Below are 23206 nucleotides of genomic sequence, written 5' to 3' on the forward strand. Positions count from 1 at the left end.
ATTTCAGGGGCGGATACACATAGTTTGTGCGTTGTCTGCCTGGGAGCGGAGCATGCTGAGTCAGCTCTTGAGAGAGCTGACTGCCCGCATTGCGAGCGTCTCCCGATGCATGTTCTCCGCTCTCGCAAGGCACTCTTTGCGGAGGGTGCCTTCACAAGTGTTCCCCGCGGTGCGGGTCCCGCTTCCGCCGAGGCGGAGCGGCGATTACGCTCGTGGGGTTCACAGCTGGAACTGGCGGAGGGAATGGAGACGGGCGAGTCCCTATCTTCTTCCTCACCCGCCAGATCCAGCGCTCGCTCACCGGGTTTTCGAGGATCCAGACCAGCAGAGGCTAAACTGCATGTGCCCGGTACGTGCACTGGATGCATATGTCCACAGAACTACCCTGTGGAGAAGGGCGGACCAGTTACTAGTTTGTTACGGTCCCCCTAAGAGAGGTCTGCCGGCAACTAAACAGACCCTCAGTCGGTGGATAGTGGATGCCATCTCCTTCTCTTATGAGTCCTCTGATCTCCCTTCGCCGTTAGGGGTCAAGGCTCACTCAACTCGCAGTGTGGCAGCTTCTAAGGCTTTTTTAGCGGGTGTTCCAATGCAGGACATCTGCAGCGCGGCGGGTTGGTCCACGCCCCTTACCTTTGTTAGTGTTACATCATCAAGATTTTCTGAGCTATTGGATATGCTGAGGAATTTATATAAGTCAGGAAGATTATTTACAAAGCAGTCTTTTGTAGTAGAAGTGATGGTTCTACCATATACGTATATGACAAGGAGATGAATTTACAGATTTAGCTGTATGGATTATACACGAGACTAGATAATGATCCGAGATATCATCACTCTGCTGCAGAATTTCAACGCAATTAACATCAATTCCATATGACAATATTAAATCTTTAGTATGAATTCGACAATGCGTAGGCCCTGACATGTGTTGTCTAACCCCAATAGAGTTCAGAATGTCTATAAATGCTGATCCCAATGCATCTTTTTCATTATCAACATGGATATTAAAATCACCAACAATTAATTATCTGGAGCCAGCACTAACTCAGATAGAAAATCAGTAAATTCTTTAGTAAAGTCTGTATGGTGCCCTGGTGTATGCAGTAGCCTGTTCTCTGAGAAGTACTGAAAATATTGCTAGAAATTGTAGCAACACCTCTCCCTTTACCTTTTGGATGCGGCTCATGATTATAACAGTAATCTTAGGGGGTAGACTCGTTTAAACTAATGTAATCATCTGTGATCAATTATCATCAAAACCCATTAAGTTCCCCTGGGACACAGCAGGGAAGCAGGAGTACCATGTGGTATCATATTCGGGCATAGAGTATAAAGTCAGCTGGTAGAACTGTAACAAAAATGAGGCTTCACAGTTGCTTAATGGTGATGAGCAGATGCTGCCGGCTTTCTGAATTTTGGGGCATGCTGCATCTGTATAAGCTGCTGGGTGGCCACAGACAACATGTGTTTTTACAACACCCCAGCATTCAATCCAAAAAGATGTCCAGGGACATATCATTTTTGTGGTTTCTGCCATTAATTCGGGTCTACTTGCAAAAGATTGGATTCCTGGGTATGGTCAAATTCAGCCAAATGCAACTGTCTCACAGACATAGGCAGTGAACTGCGATGTGGGCATGGGTTTGTAAGTGCCTCGCTGGAAGATGTAGAGCATTTTATGCCATTCCCTTGCTAACTTCCCTCCATCTCATTCACTCAGATGTACATCATTGATTATGTTGCACAAGTGCCCATTGCTGGTGAAACCCTTGCAATAGGCTGAAATGGAACTAAGCCCTTTATCACTTGGAATGCGCAATGGATTTGATTTATTTACACTTTTACTTTATGAATTCATTTGATGCAGCATTCTATATGTATAGGCATGCTTGGGCTGTTTTAAACATAAAAAATGAAATAAAAATATTCATATATCATAGAGTTGTTTGGGGTGGGGGTAACTTAAACATGATCTGTGGTGATGTCGCAATTGTGTTGCATTGTGGTGTATAGAGCGGCCTGAAGTGATACTCCAAAACACTCCTACCTCTGAGCTGTTAACACTTAGATTGTGCTTTTGTTCTTCTTTATTTATAATTTAGTGATTTTAATCTTTATTTATGCTTTATATTTGTGGTCGAACAAGTTAGAGGCTATTTATATTGAATCATTTATATACTACTCCTTTTTGCAACACAGATTAGCTGGTAGGAAATCTGACTGACTGGGAAATAACCTAAGACGTAATATTAGGTAGCAAGATAACCAGTGTAGATGTTAGGAAATGTTAATAGTGAGTGTTTCTAAAAAAGTGCATCTAGTAAACCAAGTTTAATTATTTGGGGAATCTACAGTATTGAGTTCAAAGTAACTGTTGGATCCTTGAAACCTTAATAAGGGGCATGTACTATATTTAGCTTTTAATTTAAACTGTCATCAAAATCTCACTCTAGCAAAATCTCACTCAGTTATGTTTAAAACGGAAAGCAAGATCAAGAAACAAACTTAATTAATGTGTAATAGATTTTGTATTTCTGTGAATGCTGAATTTTTCTTTGCAGCACTTGATTGCTTTAAAAGAACATACTGAAACATCTAACAAATGCATTTGTGTCTATATGTTAGGTGACTGCTCAAGATGTCAGAAAGGATAACCCACTGCTGATAAAATTCAGAGCAAAGTTCTACCCTGAGGACGTGGCTGAAGAGCTGATTCAGGAAGCTACACAGCGTCTTTTCTTCCTCCAGGTGAAAGAGGGGATCTTGAACGATGATATCTACTGTCCACCTGAAACGGCCGTTCTCCTGGCCTCATATGCTGTGCAGATGAAATACAGTGACTACAACAATGAATATCACGTGCCTGGATATATTTGCAGAGACAAACTGCTGCCACAAAGGTGCTTCTCTATTCTCTATTCTACTCTTTTAACACCATCTAAGACCATTATAGTATCTGAAAGTATATGAAAGCTGCTATTTTTCATATAAATACCTTCTTTTAGAGTTCTAGAACAGCACAAACTGACTAAAGAGCAGTGGGAAGAACGAATCCAGGTGTGGCATGAGCAACACAAACGCATGCTCAGGTAGAAACTTCACAAATTCTGAACCTAAAACTAGCTGTTTGAGTACATGGTCAGTGAAGCTTTATCTCCACAGAGAGGCTGCTATGATAGAATACTTGAAGATTTCCCAGGATCTGGAGATGTATGGAGTGAACTATTTCAGCATCAAAAACAAAAAAGGATCGGAGTTGTGGTTGGGTGTTGATGCTTTGGGACTCAACATATATGAACGTTCAGACAAGTACATCTTCATCTATATTTTATTTGTAACTTTAATGCAACTAATCCAACTAATTCAATTTGTTGTAAATTCTTTGCAATGGACTGTGCCATGTTAGTATTCCTGTTTTTCAACAGGCTGACACCTAAGATCGGATTCCCTTGGAGTGAGATACGGAATATTTCTTTCAGTGACAAGAAATTTGTCATTAAGCCCATAGACAAAAAATCACCGGTAATTAAAAATCATAAATTGAACCCTCAAATCATTCATTCATTCACAGTCTTTCACCTGCTGCACTACATGTCCTTTGCTCATCTACAGGACTTTGTGTTCTATGCACCTCGTCTGCGCATTAACAAGCGTATCCTGGCTCTGTGCATGGGAAACCATGATCTTTATATGCGACGCCGCAAGCCAGACACCATTGAGGTGCAGCAGATGAAAGCTCAGGCCAGAGAGGAGAAGAATAAGAGACAACAAGAGAGGTGACAACATTAATAACAGATATATCACACAGGACAGACATAGCATCTCCAATGCTATTTTTTATGATACCTAAGGTAAAATCACTTTATCCACTGTCTTTTATACAGACTTAATAATTGTGTATCTTTTATGAAAGTAAATCATTAACAAAATAGCTCTGTTCTAAAACTTAGTGAGCTGCCTAGTAACATTAGGTTGCCTTATAAAATACCTACTTTTGGCAAAATTCCTAAGTGGCACTGCAATTTTTCTTCACAGAAATGTAGTCCAAGAATTGAATCAAATTATTACAAAATGACTGAGTTGAGAGAAATGTGGATTGTATAACTGCACTGCAAATAAATAAATATTCATAAGATCCAGTAATTTGGTACTAATTTAAAAGGTTTTTTTATTGAATATTATTGAAACATCTGTAAAACTTTTGACTAAGTCAGCTATGGTGGCTTACAAAATTTCCAAGCACTATCACAGATTTGAGACTCGAGTTCTACTTCTTTGAATGGTAGGAGTTACAAGGCAGGCATTATCACAGGAAGCTTCTCCTAAAGTGATGCCATCTGACCCAAACAGTCATAAAGAGAATTCCACTCAGGGCCATTCCGGAACACAATTGCAAATGGACCGAGGGCGCCCCGCTCTCTACCTCGCACCGGGCCCTGCATCAGCTAGGGAAGGCCCCGATTCTACTTACAAATACAGGGTGTTTTGAGCTGCTGGTTTGTCAAGTAATTGAGTATTTGAGCACATTTTAGTCTTCCAGAAGCATTTCATAGGGCTGAGCACTTTGCCATTGATGAATAATTCAGAGAAAGTAGGATTGTTTACTCTTCAGTTGGATGCAGTTAGTTACAGTAGCCACAATATCATGAGTATGGCTTTGTATGGATTTCCTCTAATAGATCTGCAATGTGATTACAGGTACAGTATGTGGACTGATATGTCTGTTTTGTAACTAATGCACTTTTTTTTTTGCCCAGATATCAGCAGTGGTGCATAGATGTTGTTTCACGAGCAAGGAACACACCACAACCAAATATGTTAATGAATACTTTATTGCTCAGAATGTTAGGGATGAGTAGGAAGAGGATGAAAAGGTAATGGGAAAAGGATGATGGTCAGGTTGATCTGGGCGTCTGGAATTGATGGCCCGTAGAGACCCAGGGTGGGGGTATCGTCTCATTTGTATATTTAGGCCAGACGATTAGGACCCCCTAAATTGAGAAAAGCTGAGGTAAGCTTGAGCTTGGCGGAGTGCTTGAGATTGTTGCAGATGTAGGTGCACCATGCTCGTGGTGGACAGATTCTGATAGTCTCATCGGAGATGCTACGTCTGGTTGCTGATATTGCTGCATCTGAATCTTGTGGCCGGTTTTCCAGTTTCTGTAATGAAGAGCGGATCTTTATGAAGTGTTTGTCCTGCGCATCTGTGTGGACATATTCAGAAATAGGTTCGAATGGACTTAGGAGTTTAGACAGAAGATGTAGATAATAAACAATGTTCATAATTGGTCAGTTTGCTTCTTCAAAGGGTGAAGATGTGTGTATCTAAGGAGTAAAATACAGGAGTGGACAGAAGGATTGAATGTAGAGGAGTCAGAGCAAGTTCCGAACATCGTAGGAAGCCAAAGAATGCTAGCGAGAACATGGAATCTAAAGTTTGACAGTCTCGGGATTCAGATAGCATGATCGTGTGAGATTATGCAGAGGCTAAGTAGGTTAGTGGTTAGTGGAAGGCGTTTGGTGGTTAGACACAGGTTTTCGTAAGGTGGTTTTCATTTTGGTTGGTTTTCGTAAGCCTTTAATGAGCATGGATGTGTGAGAATGAGAGATAGTAGGGCAATAGGTGGTTAGTGGTTAGTTTATAGAAGAAGTTGATCCCTGATAAGTAGGCTTGGAAAGAGCACAATCGGATATTTTAGGAAGGAATGAGTGCAAGAAATGAAGTTGCAAGGGCAGCATGTCGGTTGATGGAAAGGAAACTGATAGAAGGAATGGTGAGCTTGGAGCTGTTCCAGCCGGTGAGGTACACTGAAGCACGCTCGGGGCAATGCGATTAAGTATGGCTTTTGAGAAGCGTTTGTAAGAATTGTTGGTCCGCAGTGGGACTGGAGTAGAATGAATGTCGATTCTGGACCAAGGCTCTGAATTTCTGAAAGGAGAAACGAGACAATGAGTTGACTATGAGAATAAGGTGTCCAGTATATGAGCTGCTCAGAGCAGGAACTGCAGTTGGGCGGATATTAAGTGAGCCTGCGCATGAATTGTATAATAACAGCAGAAAGGGATTTCCCTTGTTTATATTTTTAACTAACACTGCATTGTCCGAGTAGATGGGTATTGATTTTCTGGACTATTTGTACCCCCAAAGAATGGCTGCCATGATAATGGGGTATATTTTATGTATGTGGTGGAGAAAGCGCTTGACTGCTGACTGAGGAGATTGAACTCCGGAGGTCGTTCGAAGGAAAACCAGCACCCACAGTAATGGCCGTCGAAGCCTATTGAGGGTGCTGCATCAGTATATAGTTGGATGTCATCGAGATGAATGATGTAGTTGTTATAGAGATAGAAGATGCTGTTCTGGGATGGGAGGAATTGTTGCCAGAGGCGCATTTCCATTTGCATGCATCATTTAATATGACTCTGTTGTGGAGAGATGGGATGACTGCTGCTTTAGACAGAAGGTTTGACAAGAAGGATTTCCCTTGAGGAATTATCCAGATGGCATAGTTGAGGTGGCCTAGAAGTGCTAGTAGCTGACGCTTGTATATCTATCTGTTAATATAAAGTTGTAATGAAGCAGTGAGATTCTGTAGTTTTTGTAGAGGGTGGAGATGCTTGAAATGAAATTGAGTGATGCCTAAAACTTGATGGTAGTACGAGGCCCTGAGGTTTTCTGCTCTGAAAATGGAATGCTGAGTTTGGTGAAAACCTTGATTAGTGTGGAAAATTCTGATCGCGGTGGTGCGATGGAGGTGTAATGTTAGGAAGTCATCCGTAAGGTGAAGGACGTAAGGGAGTGTGTGGTTGTTGGTGAGAATCCGGCATAGTGCTTCAGAGAGAGTCAAAATCCTAGGTCTGCTTCTGCAGCCGAAAGTGAGGCGTACAGCAAAGTAATAGGGACTTTTCCAGAAGACTCCGAAGGATCGCTAGAAATCTGGATGGATAGGCAATACTTTGAAGGTGTTGGTGGTATCAGCTTTGGCGAGCCGAGCTCCATGGCCTGTTAGATAAATTAGTTTGATGGTGCTTAGGAATAATTGAAGGGGTGGAGCTGCAGCGGATAAGCTGTTGAAACTTTAGTTTTGCGTGAGAAGGATGGTTGAGGTTGAAGGGGGTGATAATTGAGCATGCTGAAGCTAGATGTGAGGGGCTCCGCAAAGATGCCATGAAGGTATGTTTGAGCTGCGAATGTCCGACAGTAGAGTTCAGAGTCGAGAGTGCCCCAGTATGTCTCCTAGTTGAACTGCTGTAGACAACCTGCAGCTAAATTTTGAGCATAGAGCTGCTGAGATGGGAGGAGGGCGATGAGCTGCTGAAGCTGGCCGAGTAAGTGGTGTAGCTGGCTAAGTATGTGGGCTGTAGATGGCAGGATGAAAGGGTATTGATGGAGGGAGGTGAAAAAATATAGACCAGTTGGAAATAGAATTGGAGGTTGAGGGAGTCCAGACTGGTCCGCATGAGCTAGGGTCTCTAGTGGCGCTGGAAGAGGCTTCTGGACAGTAGAAGTAGCTATTGAGAATTATTAGGAAGCACGAGAGCCATATTGTTGTAAACGGCGGAAGGAAGGGTGGAAGAATGGATGTTGGGATGAAAGGATGTTTTTGAGTGGGTTTTTTTGAAGAGTATTGAGGATGAGAGGGTATTGATGGAGAGAGGGAGGGAGGGAGGGAGAGAGAAAGAGGGAGAGGGAGGGAGAGAGGGGAGAAAAAGTAGCTATTGAGAATTATTAGAAACACGAGAGCCGTATTGCTGTAAATGGCTGAAGGAAGGGTGGAAGAATGGATGTTGGGATGAAAGGATGTTTGTGAGTATGTTTTTTTTGCTAGATGGCAGGATAAGAGGGTATTAATAGAGGGAGGGAGGAAGAGCGACACCAGTGGCATTGAATTGAACTGAACGCTGTCCGGTCCAGGCTAGTCCATTTGTATCTCTTGATCCACTGTGAATGAATTTCGAGAGAAAGAGACAAACAGCACGGTATGAGGCGGCCCGATATATAAAGGATTCAGGAAGTTAGGTGATTGGTAGAGGCGTGGCCTCGCTCCTGAACCTCAGTTAACGAGTTAACTCCTTTTAAGTACTAAAATTTGTATCAGTTCTTTTTCTGAGTGTTCTCATTGACATTACACTAGCGCTCTTGCAAACGCCCTCTACTAATGCCTAAGAATTATTTTTGTTCAACAATGGCCAACAAGTACATACTGTATCTTAAGTAACAAAAGATGTTACAAAAGAATCAACTTTATTTTGCCTCATTGCCAATGTAACATGCTCAATTTTATTTTATTTTTTTATTTTTGTCTTTTAGGGTGCTATCATTTCAAGTGGCTTTTCAAATTTGATGTTGTTGCAATAGAGCCACATATTCATTATTATTAGCCACATATTCATATTATATATAGTATCATCATCTTCTTTAGATCCGTCTTTGCCACAAAGGCACAAGCATATTCCACTGGTTGTAATTGGCTGCATGAGCTTCTACCTTTTCCCAATTAACCCCAGCTTGCTTTAAGTCCTCTTTGAACATACTTTGCCAGGTCTTATTTGGCTTTCTTCACCTTTGGCATCCATGTCATTGTGCTTTTTGCTAGGCATTGATCTGATTGCCACAGAATGTGACTTGCCAGTTGGAGGCGATGCTAAGACACAATGGCGGAAAGTCTGTGGTTTTTACCCTTGCAGGATCTCTTCATTTAAGACACGGCAAAGATGCAGAGAATGCATCTGAGACAACACTGGTGGAACACGTCCAACTTATGAGCAATGGGCACTGTGTTTTTCCAGGTCTTGCAGGCATAGATTGCCATCAGTAACTTGATGGCACAACTTCCCAAGCCTATTAAATGCTCCAGTGAAAAAGTGATGATCAATAACATCAATATCATTAATACAGACATTAGAGTCAGCAGGCAAGCACTCAAGACTGTGCAGAGTACCTAGAAGTGATTGTCTCTGATGAAGGGTCCAGGCAAGAAGCTCTTGCCAGTATAGCCAAACAACTGCTGCACTAACTTGCCTCAAGCCCATCGGGAAATACAAAAACATTGGTCTTGGATTAGAATTAAGATATCATCTTAGATGTCATCTAAATTTTTCTCTATGCTTGTGAATAATGCACACTCACATTAGAGACCTGTGCAGGACAGCTTTTTCAGTCCCACTCCTGCAAAAAAAATAAAAAATAAAATCATGTTCTCCTGGTCCCACCTGTCACAAATATGTTTTTTCCCACTTCCACCCACAAGAGCCCACAGGAAGAAAGCATAGGTAAAAGTATAGGTTGATTTTTCAGTACCTCTAACTTCTGCCAGTGCTCTTCTGTTATGGTATTTTTCCGTTTGCTCTCCCATTGAATAAAATAGAAAAGAAACCATGAACAAACAACTTTTACTTTAGAACTTAACTTAGAAACTTTAACTTTTAGAATATATTTTTAGGCCAGAAAGTCAGATATAATAACAATTTTACAATAGAAGATAATAAACATAAAGATCAAATAAATTGACCTTCACACAGACCTTTAAAGCATTTAGATATACTGTTTAAGACTCCCCCCTTCAGGAACTCGAGCTGCGTTGATAAACGCTGTGGGAAAGCCCCTGCATGACCGCATTCTGAAGCACGTGTAAAATCAGTCCAATGGAGCAGCGAGACGTCACTAGCGGGGTGATGTGAGCAATCAGGAAGTATAAAAGCGCATCCGGCAGAGCGCAAGTTAGCTTCTGCTCTTCAGTAGCGCTCTGTGTATGTGCCAGTCTAATTTACTGTTGTCTGTCAGTCCATAAGCATACAAATATGTCAAAGTCAAAGTTTAAGTCTATGGCGAGCGAACGGCATTACAGATGTTGTGTTCCTCCCTGCCCATGATATCTGGTAGCGGGGGATACACACGATCTGTGTGTTGTTTGTTTAGGAGTGGAGCATGCACGGTCAGCTCTCGAGGGAGCTGATTGTCATGATCGCTGCGTGTGCTCCGCTCTCGCCTGGCCGTGTTTGATGAGAGCGGCCAGGCTCGCAATCCTGCTGGCAGCGGTCGCAGCATAGACTGTTGTCGTGGGGATCGCAGGTGAATTTAGTGGAGGGATCCGAGATGGGCTCGTCCTTTTCTCGGTCCTCACCCGCTAGATCCACAGCTCCCTCTCAGGGATCAAAGCCCGCGCTGTGGTTTCTTCCCCCCGGAAAGAGAGCCAGACACTTGATCTATCTTCCTCCGAGGTCTGCGTTAGCACCCCTTGTACAAGCTTGTACATGCCAGATCCTTCTGTGGGCTCAGGGGAAGCTCCTCTCACTAAGAGCAGTCTACATCCCTGGGTCTCTCAATCAGGGGGCAGACAACCTGTCGAGGCAGGGGCTGAGGCCCGGGGGATGGAGACCCATCCTTTGGAGGGAGTTTGGCCAGGCGGAAGTGGATCTATTTGCGTCTCAAGAAACGACACACTGTCCACTCTGGTTCTCCCTCATGCATCCAGTTCCATTGGGGCTAGAAGCCATGGTGCTGATGTGGCTGAGGCTTCGTCTGTACACTTTTCCCCCGATCATTCTGCTCCCGGGAGTTCTGGAGAGAGTACGCCGGGACGGAGCCGTCTGCTGCTAGTAGCCCCGTTCTGGCTGGCCCGAGTATGGTTCTCGGACTTGGTGTCCCTCCTCGACGGCTCTCTCCATTCCGATCAGAAGGGACCTCCTCTCTCAGGCGGGGGGCACCATTCTTCACCCCTGCCCGGAGCTGTGTAAGCTCCCGCCACTAGGAAACAGTATGCCTTGAAGTGGAAGCTTTTCACTTCATGCTGCGGACAGCGACTGCAAGACCCATTCAACTGCCCAATTGGTACAGTTCTGGAGCTTCTGCAGGAGCGATTCAACGCAGGGTTATCTCCCTCCACTCTGAAGGTATACGTGGTGGCCTTAGATGCTTACCACGCCCTTCTGGGTGGTCAATCATTGTGAATACACTCACTCGTTTCCTCTGTGGCACCCTGAGGCTGAGGCCAGTACAGCACACTAAGGTGCCCTCATGGGACCTGGCTGTGGTTCTGGAGGGCTTATGCAATGCCCCCTTTGAACCCATAGAAGAAGTTCCAGTCAAGTTTCTCATGCTCAAGACTATTTTTCTCCTCATTATTTCCTCACTTAAAAGGATCGGGGATCTTCAGACACTTTCTGTTCTGTGCCTGGAATTTGCTCCAGGTATGGTTAGGGCATTCCTTTACCCGAGGGTTGGGTATGTCCCTAAGGTGCCCACTTCTTCGCCAAGGCCCAGAGTACTTCAGGCATTCTGACCTCCTCCGTTCCAGGAAGTAGGCCAAGAAAGGCTTAATCTGCTCTGTCCAGTTCGAGCACTAAACGGTTACGCACACAGAGCTGCCCCGTGGCAAAAGGCAGATCAGCTGTTTGTTTGCATTGGTCCGCCAAAGAACGGATTTCCGGCGACCAAGCAGACTATGAGTAGGTGGGTGGTCGAGGCCATCTCACTAGCCTACGAGTCCTCTGGCCTCCCGTCACCTATGGGGGTCAGAATGCACTCGACCAGGAGTATGGCGGCCTCCAAGGCTTTCAACTTGGGTGTGGCCTTGCAGGACATTTGTGCTGCGGCAGGCTGGTCCTCTCCACACACTTTTGTCCACTTCTATAACCTAGACCTGGCATCTACCCCAGGGTCCCAAGTTCTCTCTTCGTGATGTGCACAAGAGACACACACACAGGCAGGGACTTGGTAGTATGGCGCAGTGGGTATTCTCGTTCCCAAAGCGTTTCTCGATGCAGCTCAAGTTCCTGAAGGGGAACGTCTCCAGGTTACGTATGTAACCATGGTTCCCCAAGGGAACGAGACGCTGCGTCTCTTTGCCATACTCCCTGCATCCCTGCAGGCATTACTTCATCAAAGCTAACTTGCGCTCTGCCGGATGTGCTTTTATACTTCCTGATTGCTCACGTCACCCCTCTCGTGACGTCTCACTGCTCCATTGGACTGATTTTACACATGCTTCAGAACGCGGTTACACAGGGGTGTTCCCAAATAATTTCTCAACACAGCATCTCGTTCCCTCTGGGAACCATGGTTACATACGTAACCTGGAGACGATATACATATAGCCTTTTTGCTGTTTGCAATGCCTATCCAATCATTAACAATAACTTTTCACATCCGATAATAACAAAACAGGCCTATCTTCAATATGGATAAATCAATCAATCAATAAATACATAAATATGCAGGCCTACTTAATGTGTTCATATCATTCACTGATGAGGGATTCAGATTAATACGTCTCTGCTTCATTATGTGACTGCAAATATATTTGCAAAAACTCAGTACATGGCAAATTCTTGAAAAGCAGTTTTTTTTTTCAGGTGGCAGTTAGGTTTTCCTCTGTGTTTTCCTCATCAACTTTAAACTTGAACAGTCTTTAACTGACACAGTTTCGGATTGACGAATGTCGCTATTTTGTAGAGCATGTAAATTCCACTTGCTGCCAAACTGTTTAGCAACAGTAGTTTGTCCAGACGTTGCACACAAGTCACAGTGCAATTTCAGTGAGAATGCAGTAAGCTCTGGCTGCTTCGCAGTGGTTTCTTATTCTTACAGACCATGGCAGAACTAAAGATGCACTTAAGGTCATATTTTCTGACTCCAAGGTACTGGTTGCATTTTTGAATGGCTTGAAAAAAAGTCACCACAGTTTAAAGAGTATTCTTGGTGATGCATTTTTCGTTGTCATACTGTTTAGTATCCAATGGGATTGTTGTAATGTCATCATACTGTTGAAACACAGAATCTAGAATGTCAAAATTAGAATTCCATCTTGTATCCACTGATTATTTTAGAGACTTACCCAGTTTAACTTGTAGGCCAGAATATTTGAATTATGTGACTAGGTTTTTCACATCTTTCAGAACCTGGGTGTTTTATCCATCACAGCGAATGAGAATTGTGAAAGACGTAGATGACCTACAACTGCTTTACATTTCACAAAGACACCAAAGGAAACCAGATGCTTTTGCCATATATGAGATCCTTCCGAAAACGACAGGAGTAGGGAGAATCTGTCACTCTGCTTAGACAGGGTTTATTTTTTTAAACAAATTTTGTTCACACTTCCATATGAGTCAGTACCAGTTAAATTTTTTGCTGGTCTTCTTGCATTTACATGGCTTTAACCAGCAGATGTCCTCAGCATTCTATGTTTTGAGTCCATCCAATCTCGGTGATGTGCTTTTCTGTTGTCTGCCATTTAATGAGTGAGCCCTTTAAATTCATATGATTAGCTGTCAGTGTTCTCAATGCGATCGCAATGATCCCAATTGTTCCTTCATCATTATCGTCATATCATTATCATTATAGTTATTCTCATTATAATATTATAGTTCCCTTTCATGGGAACTTCGAACTGCGTCCTCTAGGGGTCGCTATGGGGAACGCCTCGTCGTGTGATGTGCTTTTCTGTTGTCTGCCATTTAATGAGTGAGCCCTTTAAATTCATATGATTAGCTGTCAGTGTTCTCAATGCGATCGCAATGATCCCAATTGTTCCTTCATCATTATCGTCATATCATTATTATAGTTATTCTCATTATAATATTATAGTTCCCTTTCATGGGAACTTCGAACTGCGTCCTCTAGGGGTCGCTATGGGGAACGCCTCGTCGTGACCCGTTTCTGAAGCATACATTGAAAAAACACCAACTCGTTGGCCGGCGACAGCCATGACGTCACTACCGGTGCGACTATAGTATAAATAGGCGCCGGGAGCTACCCATCATTCACTTCTTCATCTGACGCTTGCGTCCGCAGCATAGCAAGAAACCTAGAGTTCCCTACTCAGGGAACCATGGTTACATAAGTAACCTGAGACGTTATGCCATATGGTGTGGACTCTCAGTATTCTCTTAAATGTAGAATGATCTTAAGGACTTTATCTTTATGGTTAATGTTATTGTTATTTTTCTTGTGAATGGGCCTGAAGTCATTTCTATGTAATGTATTGTGTCTTCCGATAGTTTTTGGTCCAGATGTCAGTTTCCACAGTGCATTCATACTTCACAATTGTAATGGTCATGTCATGGACAACAGCTCTTCTTCATGTTTGTGCCATTTCACTTCCTCACAACAAAATTTCCAATCTTGGCTGCCGTCAAAGAGGTATTACACTAGTTTAATAAAACCTTGGCCAAGGACAGTGTCAGAAGGTCATAGGTCGACACAAAGAAAGTCAACACATTTTTATGTTGTTACATCTTTTAGTACACTTGACACTGTCTCCATTAGAGACAGTGAACCTGGAACAGTCATGCAAGGCAAGGGAACTAACTTGTGCAGTGCGGCAAACTTGATGAATGGGACGGGCCATTCAGCCTAATCTAGCCAGTGCTGGGGAAGTTCACATCATACCTTGGTCCTTAGCAAACCTGAGCCAAGTAGCCACTGCTCTTTTCACCAGCAGTAGCCGACAAAGCAGGCATAATTACATGTGTCAGGATGCTGGTCTTGACACTGACACTTGTCAAACTCCAAAGTCACACTTTATACCTCAGCATCTTGCTCACTGGGGCCAGTGTACCCAGTGCCCTTGGGTTATCAATAACATAGGTTCAGGTACAGGCTTCAGTTCAGAATAAAGCCCCCATGTTACCATATTTTCCCAACAGTCTTGAAAGAAAATGTGGAATGCAGGTCCCTCTTGGGAGAGGTCCCAACTTCCCTTTCCCAACTTTCCCTTTGGCTGTCTCTAGCTACTTGTAGTTGTACAAAGTGCATGAATGCAGCACTTATTTTACTCCATTGGCAGGGAATTTGCATCATGAATTACTTGGACGATTGACTGATATGCACCCCAACTAAAAAGCAGGTGAGGAACAATACAGATGAGGAGCGAATGAGCGATACAGATTATTTCTGATGTTGAATGAGGAGAAGAGCTGTCTCACCCCATGCAGAATGGTATCTTATTTGGGCTTGGTTCTGGACTCAAAGACTATGAGAGCATGTCTACACCCCAGAGGATTCTGATGCTGTGGAGAAGATATACTATTTAATGGCAAAATCTTAAAAATCAGTGAAGTGTGGATGGAGGCCTTTTGGTTTGATGGCAGCAGCCTCTCGGGTAGTCTGCTTCACATGCGGCCATTACAGCAGTGGTTCATAAGTAGCAAAGTGAATGCACATGAAAGCGGTCAGAGAATTTTGCGAATGGATCCCTGTATGTCAGCCATGAAGTGGTGGTTTTAAAAGCCAGGCCTCCAGCAGAAGGCCCTTTGAGATCAGAATTTGTCACGGGAAAGAATAGTAATGGATGCAACCAAGATCGGTTGTGGGTAGGGATGCACCGATACCGATACTGGTATCGGTATAAGGTGTCTGAGTAAATTTAGGTTTGACTATCTATTTGATAAATAAAGTTAACCAACTAACATTATACATACTCTTTTGGTTTCTGTACCCAATATTTTAAAAATTTACAAATGCATTAAAAAATATTGGTATCGGTACTCGGTATCGGCAAGTACCAAAAATAAAAGTATCGGTATCGGGCGAGTACTGGAAAAAGTGGTATCGGTGCATCCTTAGTTGTGGGGCCATATGGTGAAATTGCCTGTTTCAAGGTTAGGAGCCCTCTTGGGCAGAAGTTCATATAAACCAGTGTGCACAGAGAGAGTTCCACAGAGGTGTCTTTCATAAACCATCAAGGGAGAACACACTCTCTATCTCTCCATGGCTAGGTTCGAACTCTCCTCATATGGGCACATGTACAGGGTCTAACATGTTCCAGGGGTAGACAATGTGGCAGCCAATATTCTGTCAAGGGGAGGACCCAGACCAGGAGAATGGCGGCTGTAGCCAGAGATCACGCAAGCCACCTGGACCCAGTTCAGGAGGTCACAGATGGAGCTTTTTGCCTCCCAGGAAACTACTCTGTGTTCCTTATGGTACTCAGTAGGTCCAAGGGGAACACTGGGGTAGATGCCTTAGCATATAATTTTCCTCTGGGCCTTTATTATGCCTTTCCTCCTTTTCCACTTCTGCTAGCAGTACTGGTCAAGATTCAAGAATCACAAGACAGAGTCCTGCTCATAGTTCAAAATTGGCCATACCAGCTGTGGATGCCAGATCTGGTTGTGTTGCTCAAAGGGTTCCATCATCCAAATACCTCTTCTTGAATTACCTTGTTTCTTGTCTCTGAATGAAATGGCACCTACTACTGTGTTGACATTACTGAAGAATTATCCACATCAAACTGCATGACTTGCTGTCTCGCAAATCCGCTGGATTGGCACAATTTAACAGTATAATGAAAAGGTGAGTTCAGTTTGCTGTATCAATCATTCTCTTAGTCTCTTATCACATATATCATGATCACGAATCATGAAGTCTCTCAGTTCATTAAAACTGCAAGTATTTACCTTTATCTTGAGGTCTGTAAGAAAGAAATCTAAAGCCTCTCCTTCATGCTGCATTCATGTTCTAAAAACATTTCATTCATAAGTCTCATTCTTCTTTGACAAACAATGAGCATTATATTTTTTCCATTTACCTTTTCTGGTTTCTTCTTGTCTGCCTTTTCCTTAAAATTAAAGGTGTTGTAGACCTCCACGGCATCTGCTCCTGAAATGATAAGTAGCAGTACAACATTTCAGTATCCACTTGTCCAGTAGCTGCAACATACAACTCAAAATGCTGTTTGAAAGTCCTCCAGTTTGTGTTACCATTTCCACACAACTTCAACAATCCCAGTGGTTTGATTGTGTCCATGGTGTCCTTGTTACCCCACTCCTGGTACAATGTAATATTCAACAGAACAACAATAAAAAGAGAAGGCAAATAATTGCTGGTGCTGGCATCTTTATTCCATGTGGAACATCCATCATACACAAATTACTACGACTGCTCCACTTAGCAAATGCACATAACTTTATACAATCCATTACTGCCACCTGCTGGACTACATAACATTCTAATCATTACACATATGTGCCAAGACCTATGTTCCTGGAAACCTTTCATGCTTCACCACAGAGGAAGAAGCTCAGTTGCACTTAAACTGCCCAATCAAAGCTCTGAGGAGGTGTATAGCCTGTACTCAGTCTTTAAGGAAAACTGAGGTGCATTTCCCAATAGCATCATTAGCCAACTATCATCAGAAGTTCCACTGAACTCCATTGGAATGGAGGTTGATGGAACTTGCAATCATAGTTGCTTTTGGGAAATGCACCCCAGATCAGTTACTGGTCTGCTATAAAGAGTCAGCACTGGGCCAGATGATGTCAAAACAGGCTGGTCCTCTGGGTGGTCAGGCCGAGTGAGATGACATATACAGGTAGCAGTTCAGGTGTCACTCCTCCTATGAGAGTGATAGCACATTTCACCAGAGGGATGGCTGCATCCTGGGCATTATTCAAACGTGTGCCCTTACAGGAGGTCTATGCCGCGGCAGGCTGGACTTCCTCACTTACATTTGGGTGGATTTATTGCCTGAATGTGGCTTCCTCTGTGGCTTCTTCTGTCCTACAAATAGGGGGAGGTCTGAGTCCCTAAAACACTTAGTTCTATGAATAAGGTCTGGACATCACCCAACGTGATCACTTGCTGACTAGGTGGTGGCAGTTGACAAAATAAGAGAATGTGCTGGTGGTATTGCACCTGTATTTATAGAGGATGATTGCACACAGGTGGAGTATGTTTATTTGATATACCATCTCCTGACAGGTAGCCCTCTAGCGGGGCTGTCCTATGTGGTAGCCTGTTGATCTTATTCATAGAACCTTGGTTACTTATAACTTCTTACATTTTTAAATAAATTTGCATTAATTCATTAAGCAGACACTTTTATTCAAAGTGACTAACAAATGAGGAATACAACAAGTGATTCATAGTAAGGGACAAATAAATGCAAGAAGTGCTCATAATACAAAGTTTCAGACACTATTAAGAATAGTACACGCTGGAACAGGTTAAGTGCTCACGGAAGAGATGAGTTTTCAGCTGTCTCTTAAATGTTGTCAGGGATTTGGCATTCCAGATGAGGGTGGGAAGATCATCCCACCAGCAAGGAACAGCGAATGAAAATGTTGGAAAGTGAATCTGTGCCTCTCATGTGATGGTTGCACACTTACTGAACCTAGGCTTCTGGAAGGGATGTAGACTCATAATAGGGAGTAGAATAGGAGAGTATGGAGTATGTGGCTTTTCTGTATGCAAGCATCAGTGTCTTGAACTTGATGCAAGCCACAACCAGACATTGCAGGAAGATAAAAAAATATGTGTAATTTTACACTGTCAGGTGATTACATCAAAACCCTCTCTCTTTCAGTTCATTTAACAGTGTGGGAGTTTCTGCCAAATGTTTCTTTTTGAACCATAGAAGGAGCGACAGGAGCTAAATATATAGAAGCTACCTGCCTACTACACAGCATTGAGTCAACCTATGAAAAGGAATGTCTCATTTACATATATTATGCTGGTTCAAATTCGTCAATATTTGTATTTGACGTAAAATCATTTTTAGAAAAAGACAGCTCATTAGATTTTGAAACAGAGCATAATGTTCTTCTAGTGGTGACTATGTTTCTAATGCATTTTTATTTTAGAGCACTTCTGGAAAATGAGAAAAAAAGAAGAGAAAATGCAGAAAAAGAAACTGAGAAGATTGCAAGAGAGACGATGGAGCTCATGGAAAGACTTCGACAAATTGAAGAGCAGACCAAAAAAGCTCAAGAGGGTTGTCTACCTATTAGTACAAATGTCACATTAATAGTTTATGGGTTTGATAAAGTGTGTAATTTCCTCTCAACTAACGTTACCAAATAGAATTGAAAAAAAAAATAGTGGCTGTTCTTGAATAGGTTTCCTAAATACACCACCTGTCTGCAATTAGTCACATAGTCCCGCCACACACTGAAGCTATTGGTTGATACATTGTTGCTGTGAAAGGCTGGATGCTCAAACAGAGACACTTTAAATATTTCTATCATATTTTACTTTTCCGAAAAGTTTATTTGTGTAACATTATAGCTATGTCGTCCAGAACTTGAAGAGCAGACCAAGCGGGCGTTGGAGCTGGAGCGGGAGAGGCAATTTGCGCTGGAAGAAGCTGAGCGTCTGGAGAAAGACCGCAGGATTGCAGAAGAAGTGAAGTCAGCATTACTGCAGCAATCTGAGAACCAGATGAAGAACCAGGAGAATCTGGTATTAAAGCATAAGTACTCAAAACCTTTTAGAGATACATTATGATCCTACATAGTTCATTTACTCACCCTTACATCATTCCAAACATGTGCGCATTTCTTTCTTCTTGAGAAACATTCAGATGACAAAATTCTGTCATTACTCACTATAATGACATTCCAAACACATATTACTATTATTTTCTTTTCTCTAAAGGAGAAATTAAGAAGTATGTACACTGTGCTCTTTTGCATACAGTGGGGGTGGATAATGTCCACTCCCAACTTTCAGTCTTAATGTGCCCGTATTGTGCCCATTCACAAGTTAATTGTTTTATTTAGGAGTCACCTAGATACATTCACATTATTTAAAGTTTTTCTCATACTGTACATTTCTGTAGTACCTCTTTTCACCCTCTGCCTGAAACACTCCGTTTTATTTACATGGAATTAACATTTATATCTAAAGGCAACAGAGTTGGCCGAGCTGACATCCAAGATCACTCTTTTGGAAGATGCCAAAAAGAAGAAAGAGGATGAAGCCAGGAAATGGCAGAGAAGGGTGAGAGTGTAAATGTATCTGTTGCATCTGTTTCATACAGTTAGCCTCAGACAAAGACATTAGCAGTCTCAGTATGAATATCTTGGCAGGCAATTATGGTTGAGGTAGACCTGGAGAAGACAAAAGAGGATTTGAAGAGTAAGCTAATTGGGGTCCACATCCAGGCATTGTCCCAGACGGAGAATGATCATGATGAAAATGATGAGAGCAGTGCCGAGGCCAGCGCTGAGCTCACATCCACTGGAACATATCGAGACCGCAGTGAAGAGCAGCGCATAACAGAAACGGAAAAGAATGAACGTCTGCAGAAGCGCCTACAGGTGAATATAAGACACAGTCATCATGTTTATAAAAAAAGAGCTGTCGTTGCCATGGCCTAGTTTTTTTTAAACCTTTTCCAAGAGCTTCTTAACACTGCACATGTTGTATGTCTTCCTAATCAAATACAGCTGATTCAACTCATCAGTTCATAAATGTATGTGTATGGTGTGTATTCGGGCAGCACAAGTTCAAATCCTGCTCGAGCCATTTGACAAATCCGTTTGACAAACAGGCCAAAAATAAAACTAAAGAAATTATTGGCATCTCTGAACATTTGGTTCACAATACACTGCCTTCATAAAATCCATGGCCTCTGCAAAATGTATCAATTTGCAGTTACACTGCAAACCAATACATTCCAGTGGATACAAATCTGACGCAAATCACCACTTACATATTACTTGAGAGGTTTTATTAACTAAAACAATTCTGTCAAATTACTTAATTATAAAAACATTGATGGATCATTCAAAATGCTTTTGTTAATTTCTTGTGGCCCGTTAGTAAAGGAAATGAGAATTCATAGAGATTGCAAGTGAAGAAAAGAGGAGAAAAAGTTTTAAGAACTCACTTCAGGAAAAGAAAAATACGAGAAATGGTCAAATAATTTGATAAATCATTGGATATTGTTGATTTAATCTGCTGTGGTAACTGCAGGAGTGCAATGTTTATTGTTTTGCGAGAGCAGATTGTAAAAAAATAAAAAATAAATCATGAATCTGCCAAATATTTGCAGCATAACCTCATTGCATATTTTTGTAGCCTTATCTAGGTAACGAAAATGAATTGCGGTTACTCCTTGAGTATACCAGATACAAATAGAAATTCCAAAGAGCAAATAATGATATCAGTCCCACTGAAATGATACGTATGATTTGTTTATGTCTTTGCAGGCTCTGAGCTCTGAGCTGGCAGATACTCGTGACGAAAGCAAGAAAACTGCAAATGATCTGATCCACGCCGAGAACGTGAGGTTAGGGAGGGACAAATACAAGACCTTACGGCAAATCCGACAAGGAAACACCAAACAGCGCATTGATGAATTTGAGTCTATGTGAATTCCCAGTTGGACAGAATGTCTATCTGTTAGTTACATGATCCCACTTTATATTAGGTGGCCTTAACTACTATGTACTCACATTTAAATTAATCATTTGATACAATGCACTTATTGTGTACATACATGTTTTTACATTGTACTTATATTTTTAAAAATACCTATATGTAGTTACATCTGTAATTAATTTCTGTAATTACATTTATAATTACACTGATGACCCATCTTCTTACACCTTAACCCACCATTAAACCTACCAAACCTGTCCTTACCCATATCCCACATCAATAGCAGCAAACGTGTTTTGCAATACAATATGAACACAATAAGTACATTGTACTTATTTTTTATGTAAGTACATAGTAGTTAAGGCCTCGTAATATAAAGTGTGACCAGTTACGTTAATAATCCATTACAGAGCATTTTGAACCAGAGTTTGTGTCCAAATCAGTGGCAGGTGTACTGAAGTGATCTTAGTCTTTTGAGGTGAATTAAAAAGCCTAACATGAGGTTAAAACAAGGATAAATGTTGTGAACCTCTTGATTGTTTGAATTTAAGAAATTAGACTGTATTGAGTTCACATGATAATTAATTATAAAGAAACAAACAAAAGCATCATGTACTCATACCCCTGATATGTAATCTCCAATGTTTGTAAAATAAAGTGACAGGTTTCAACCACATGATCCTGGTGTTTTGGTAAGGACATTTCCTCAACGTTTGATATCCTCCAGCCACTGATGATCACTGAGGACTTTAAACTACGGTCTGAGTTTGTTTTGCTGTTTGGATATAATTATTTCCATGCGACTGGCAGCAAACATCCAACTCACTGTACATGAGCACATGCTCGTGCATTATTGGTTTCATCAAACTGAAAACGATCCTGTAAAACTTAATTCGTTCAGCTCAGCTGGCTTCATGGCGCATGCTTTTGGTGCACATGGGGAGTCCTGTGAGCTCGGTCAGCGATGTGGGTGTAAGCTTAGAAGATTGCAAGAGAGACGATGGAGCTCATGGAAAGACTTCGACAAATTGAAGAGCAGACCAAAAAAGCTCAAGAGGGTTGTCTACCTATTAGTACAAATGTCACATTAATAGTTTATGGGTTTGATAAAGTGTGTAATTTCCTCTCAACTAACGTTACCAAATAGAATTGAAAAAAAAATAGTGGCTGTTCTTGAATAGGTTTCCTAAATACACCACCTGTCTGCAATTAGTCACATAGTCCCGCCACACACTGAAGCTATTGGTTGATACATTGTTGCTGTGAAAGGCTGGATGCTCAAACAGAGACACTTTAAATATTTCTATCATATTTTACTTTTCCGAAAAGTTTATTTGTGTAACATTATAGCTATGTCGTCCAGAACTTGAAGAGCAGACCAAGCGGGCGTTGGAGCTGGAGCGGGAGAGGCAATTTGCGCTGGAAGAAGCTGAGCGTCTGGAGAAAGACCGCAGGATTGCAGAAGAAGTGAAGTCAGCATTACTGCAGCAATCTGAGAACCAGATGAAGAACCAGGAGAATCTGGTATTAAAGCATAAGTACTCAAAACCTTTTAGAGATACATTATGATCCTACATAGTTCATTTACTCACCCTTACATCATTCCAAACATGTGCGCATTTCTTTCTTCTTGAGAAACATTCAGATGACAAAATTCTGTCATTACTCACTATAATGACATTCCAAACACATATTACTATTATTTTCTTTTCTCTAAAGGAGAAATTAAGAAGTATGTACACTGTGCTCTTTTGCATACAGTGGGGGTGGATAATGTCCACTCCCAACTTTCAGTCTTAATGTGCCCGTATTGTGCCCATTCACAAGTTAATTGTTTTATTTAGGAGTCACCTAGATACATTCACATTATTTAAAGTTTTTCTCATACTGTACATTTCTGTAGTACCTCTTTTCACCCTCTGCCTGAAACACTCCGTTTTATTTACATGGAATTAACATTTATATCTAAAGGCAACAGAGTTGGCCGAGCTGACATCCAAGATCACTCTTTTGGAAGATGCCAAAAAGAAGAAAGAGGATGAAGCCAGGAAATGGCAGAGAAGGGTGAGAGTGTAAATGTATCTGTTGCATCTG

The 23206-nt window shown here is 41.9% G+C and overlaps 1 protein-coding gene across 5 annotated transcripts in view; it reads left to right on the forward strand.

The window, feature by feature from the left end:
• Positions 1-23206, forward strand: part of LOC107572333 (radixin-like) — a 32112-nt gene that overhangs the window by 7456 nt on the left and 1450 nt on the right. For 2 of the 5 annotated variants that reach the window (XM_016258765.1, XM_016258763.1), the window contains exons 4-13: positions 2629-2903; positions 3009-3092; positions 3166-3312; positions 3429-3525; positions 3616-3779; positions 18589-18719; positions 19026-19186; positions 19634-19726; positions 19816-20046; positions 20941-21206. In XM_016258765.1, coding sequence (XP_016114251.1) covers positions 2629-2903; positions 3009-3092; positions 3166-3312; positions 3429-3525; positions 3616-3779; positions 18589-18719; positions 19026-19186; positions 19634-19726; positions 19816-20046; positions 20941-21105 — 1548 coding nt within the window. In that variant the 3' untranslated portion in view covers positions 21106-21206. Of the gene's footprint in view, positions 1-2628; positions 2904-3008; positions 3093-3165; positions 3313-3428; positions 3526-3615; positions 3780-18588; positions 18720-19025; positions 19187-19633; positions 19727-19815; positions 20047-20940; positions 21207-22097; positions 22171-22475; positions 22637-23083; positions 23177-23206 lie in introns of those variants that run through there. The other 3 variants (XM_016258764.1, XM_016258767.1, XM_016258766.1) reach the window with 2 other exon arrangements.

This window comes from Sinocyclocheilus grahami, unplaced genomic scaffold (assembly GCF_001515645.1).
Source record: "Sinocyclocheilus grahami isolate Dianchi unplaced genomic scaffold, SAMN03320097.WGS_v1.1 scaffold1736.1, whole genome shotgun sequence".
Classification (NCBI taxonomy): domain Eukaryota; kingdom Metazoa; phylum Chordata; class Actinopteri; order Cypriniformes; family Cyprinidae; genus Sinocyclocheilus; species Sinocyclocheilus grahami.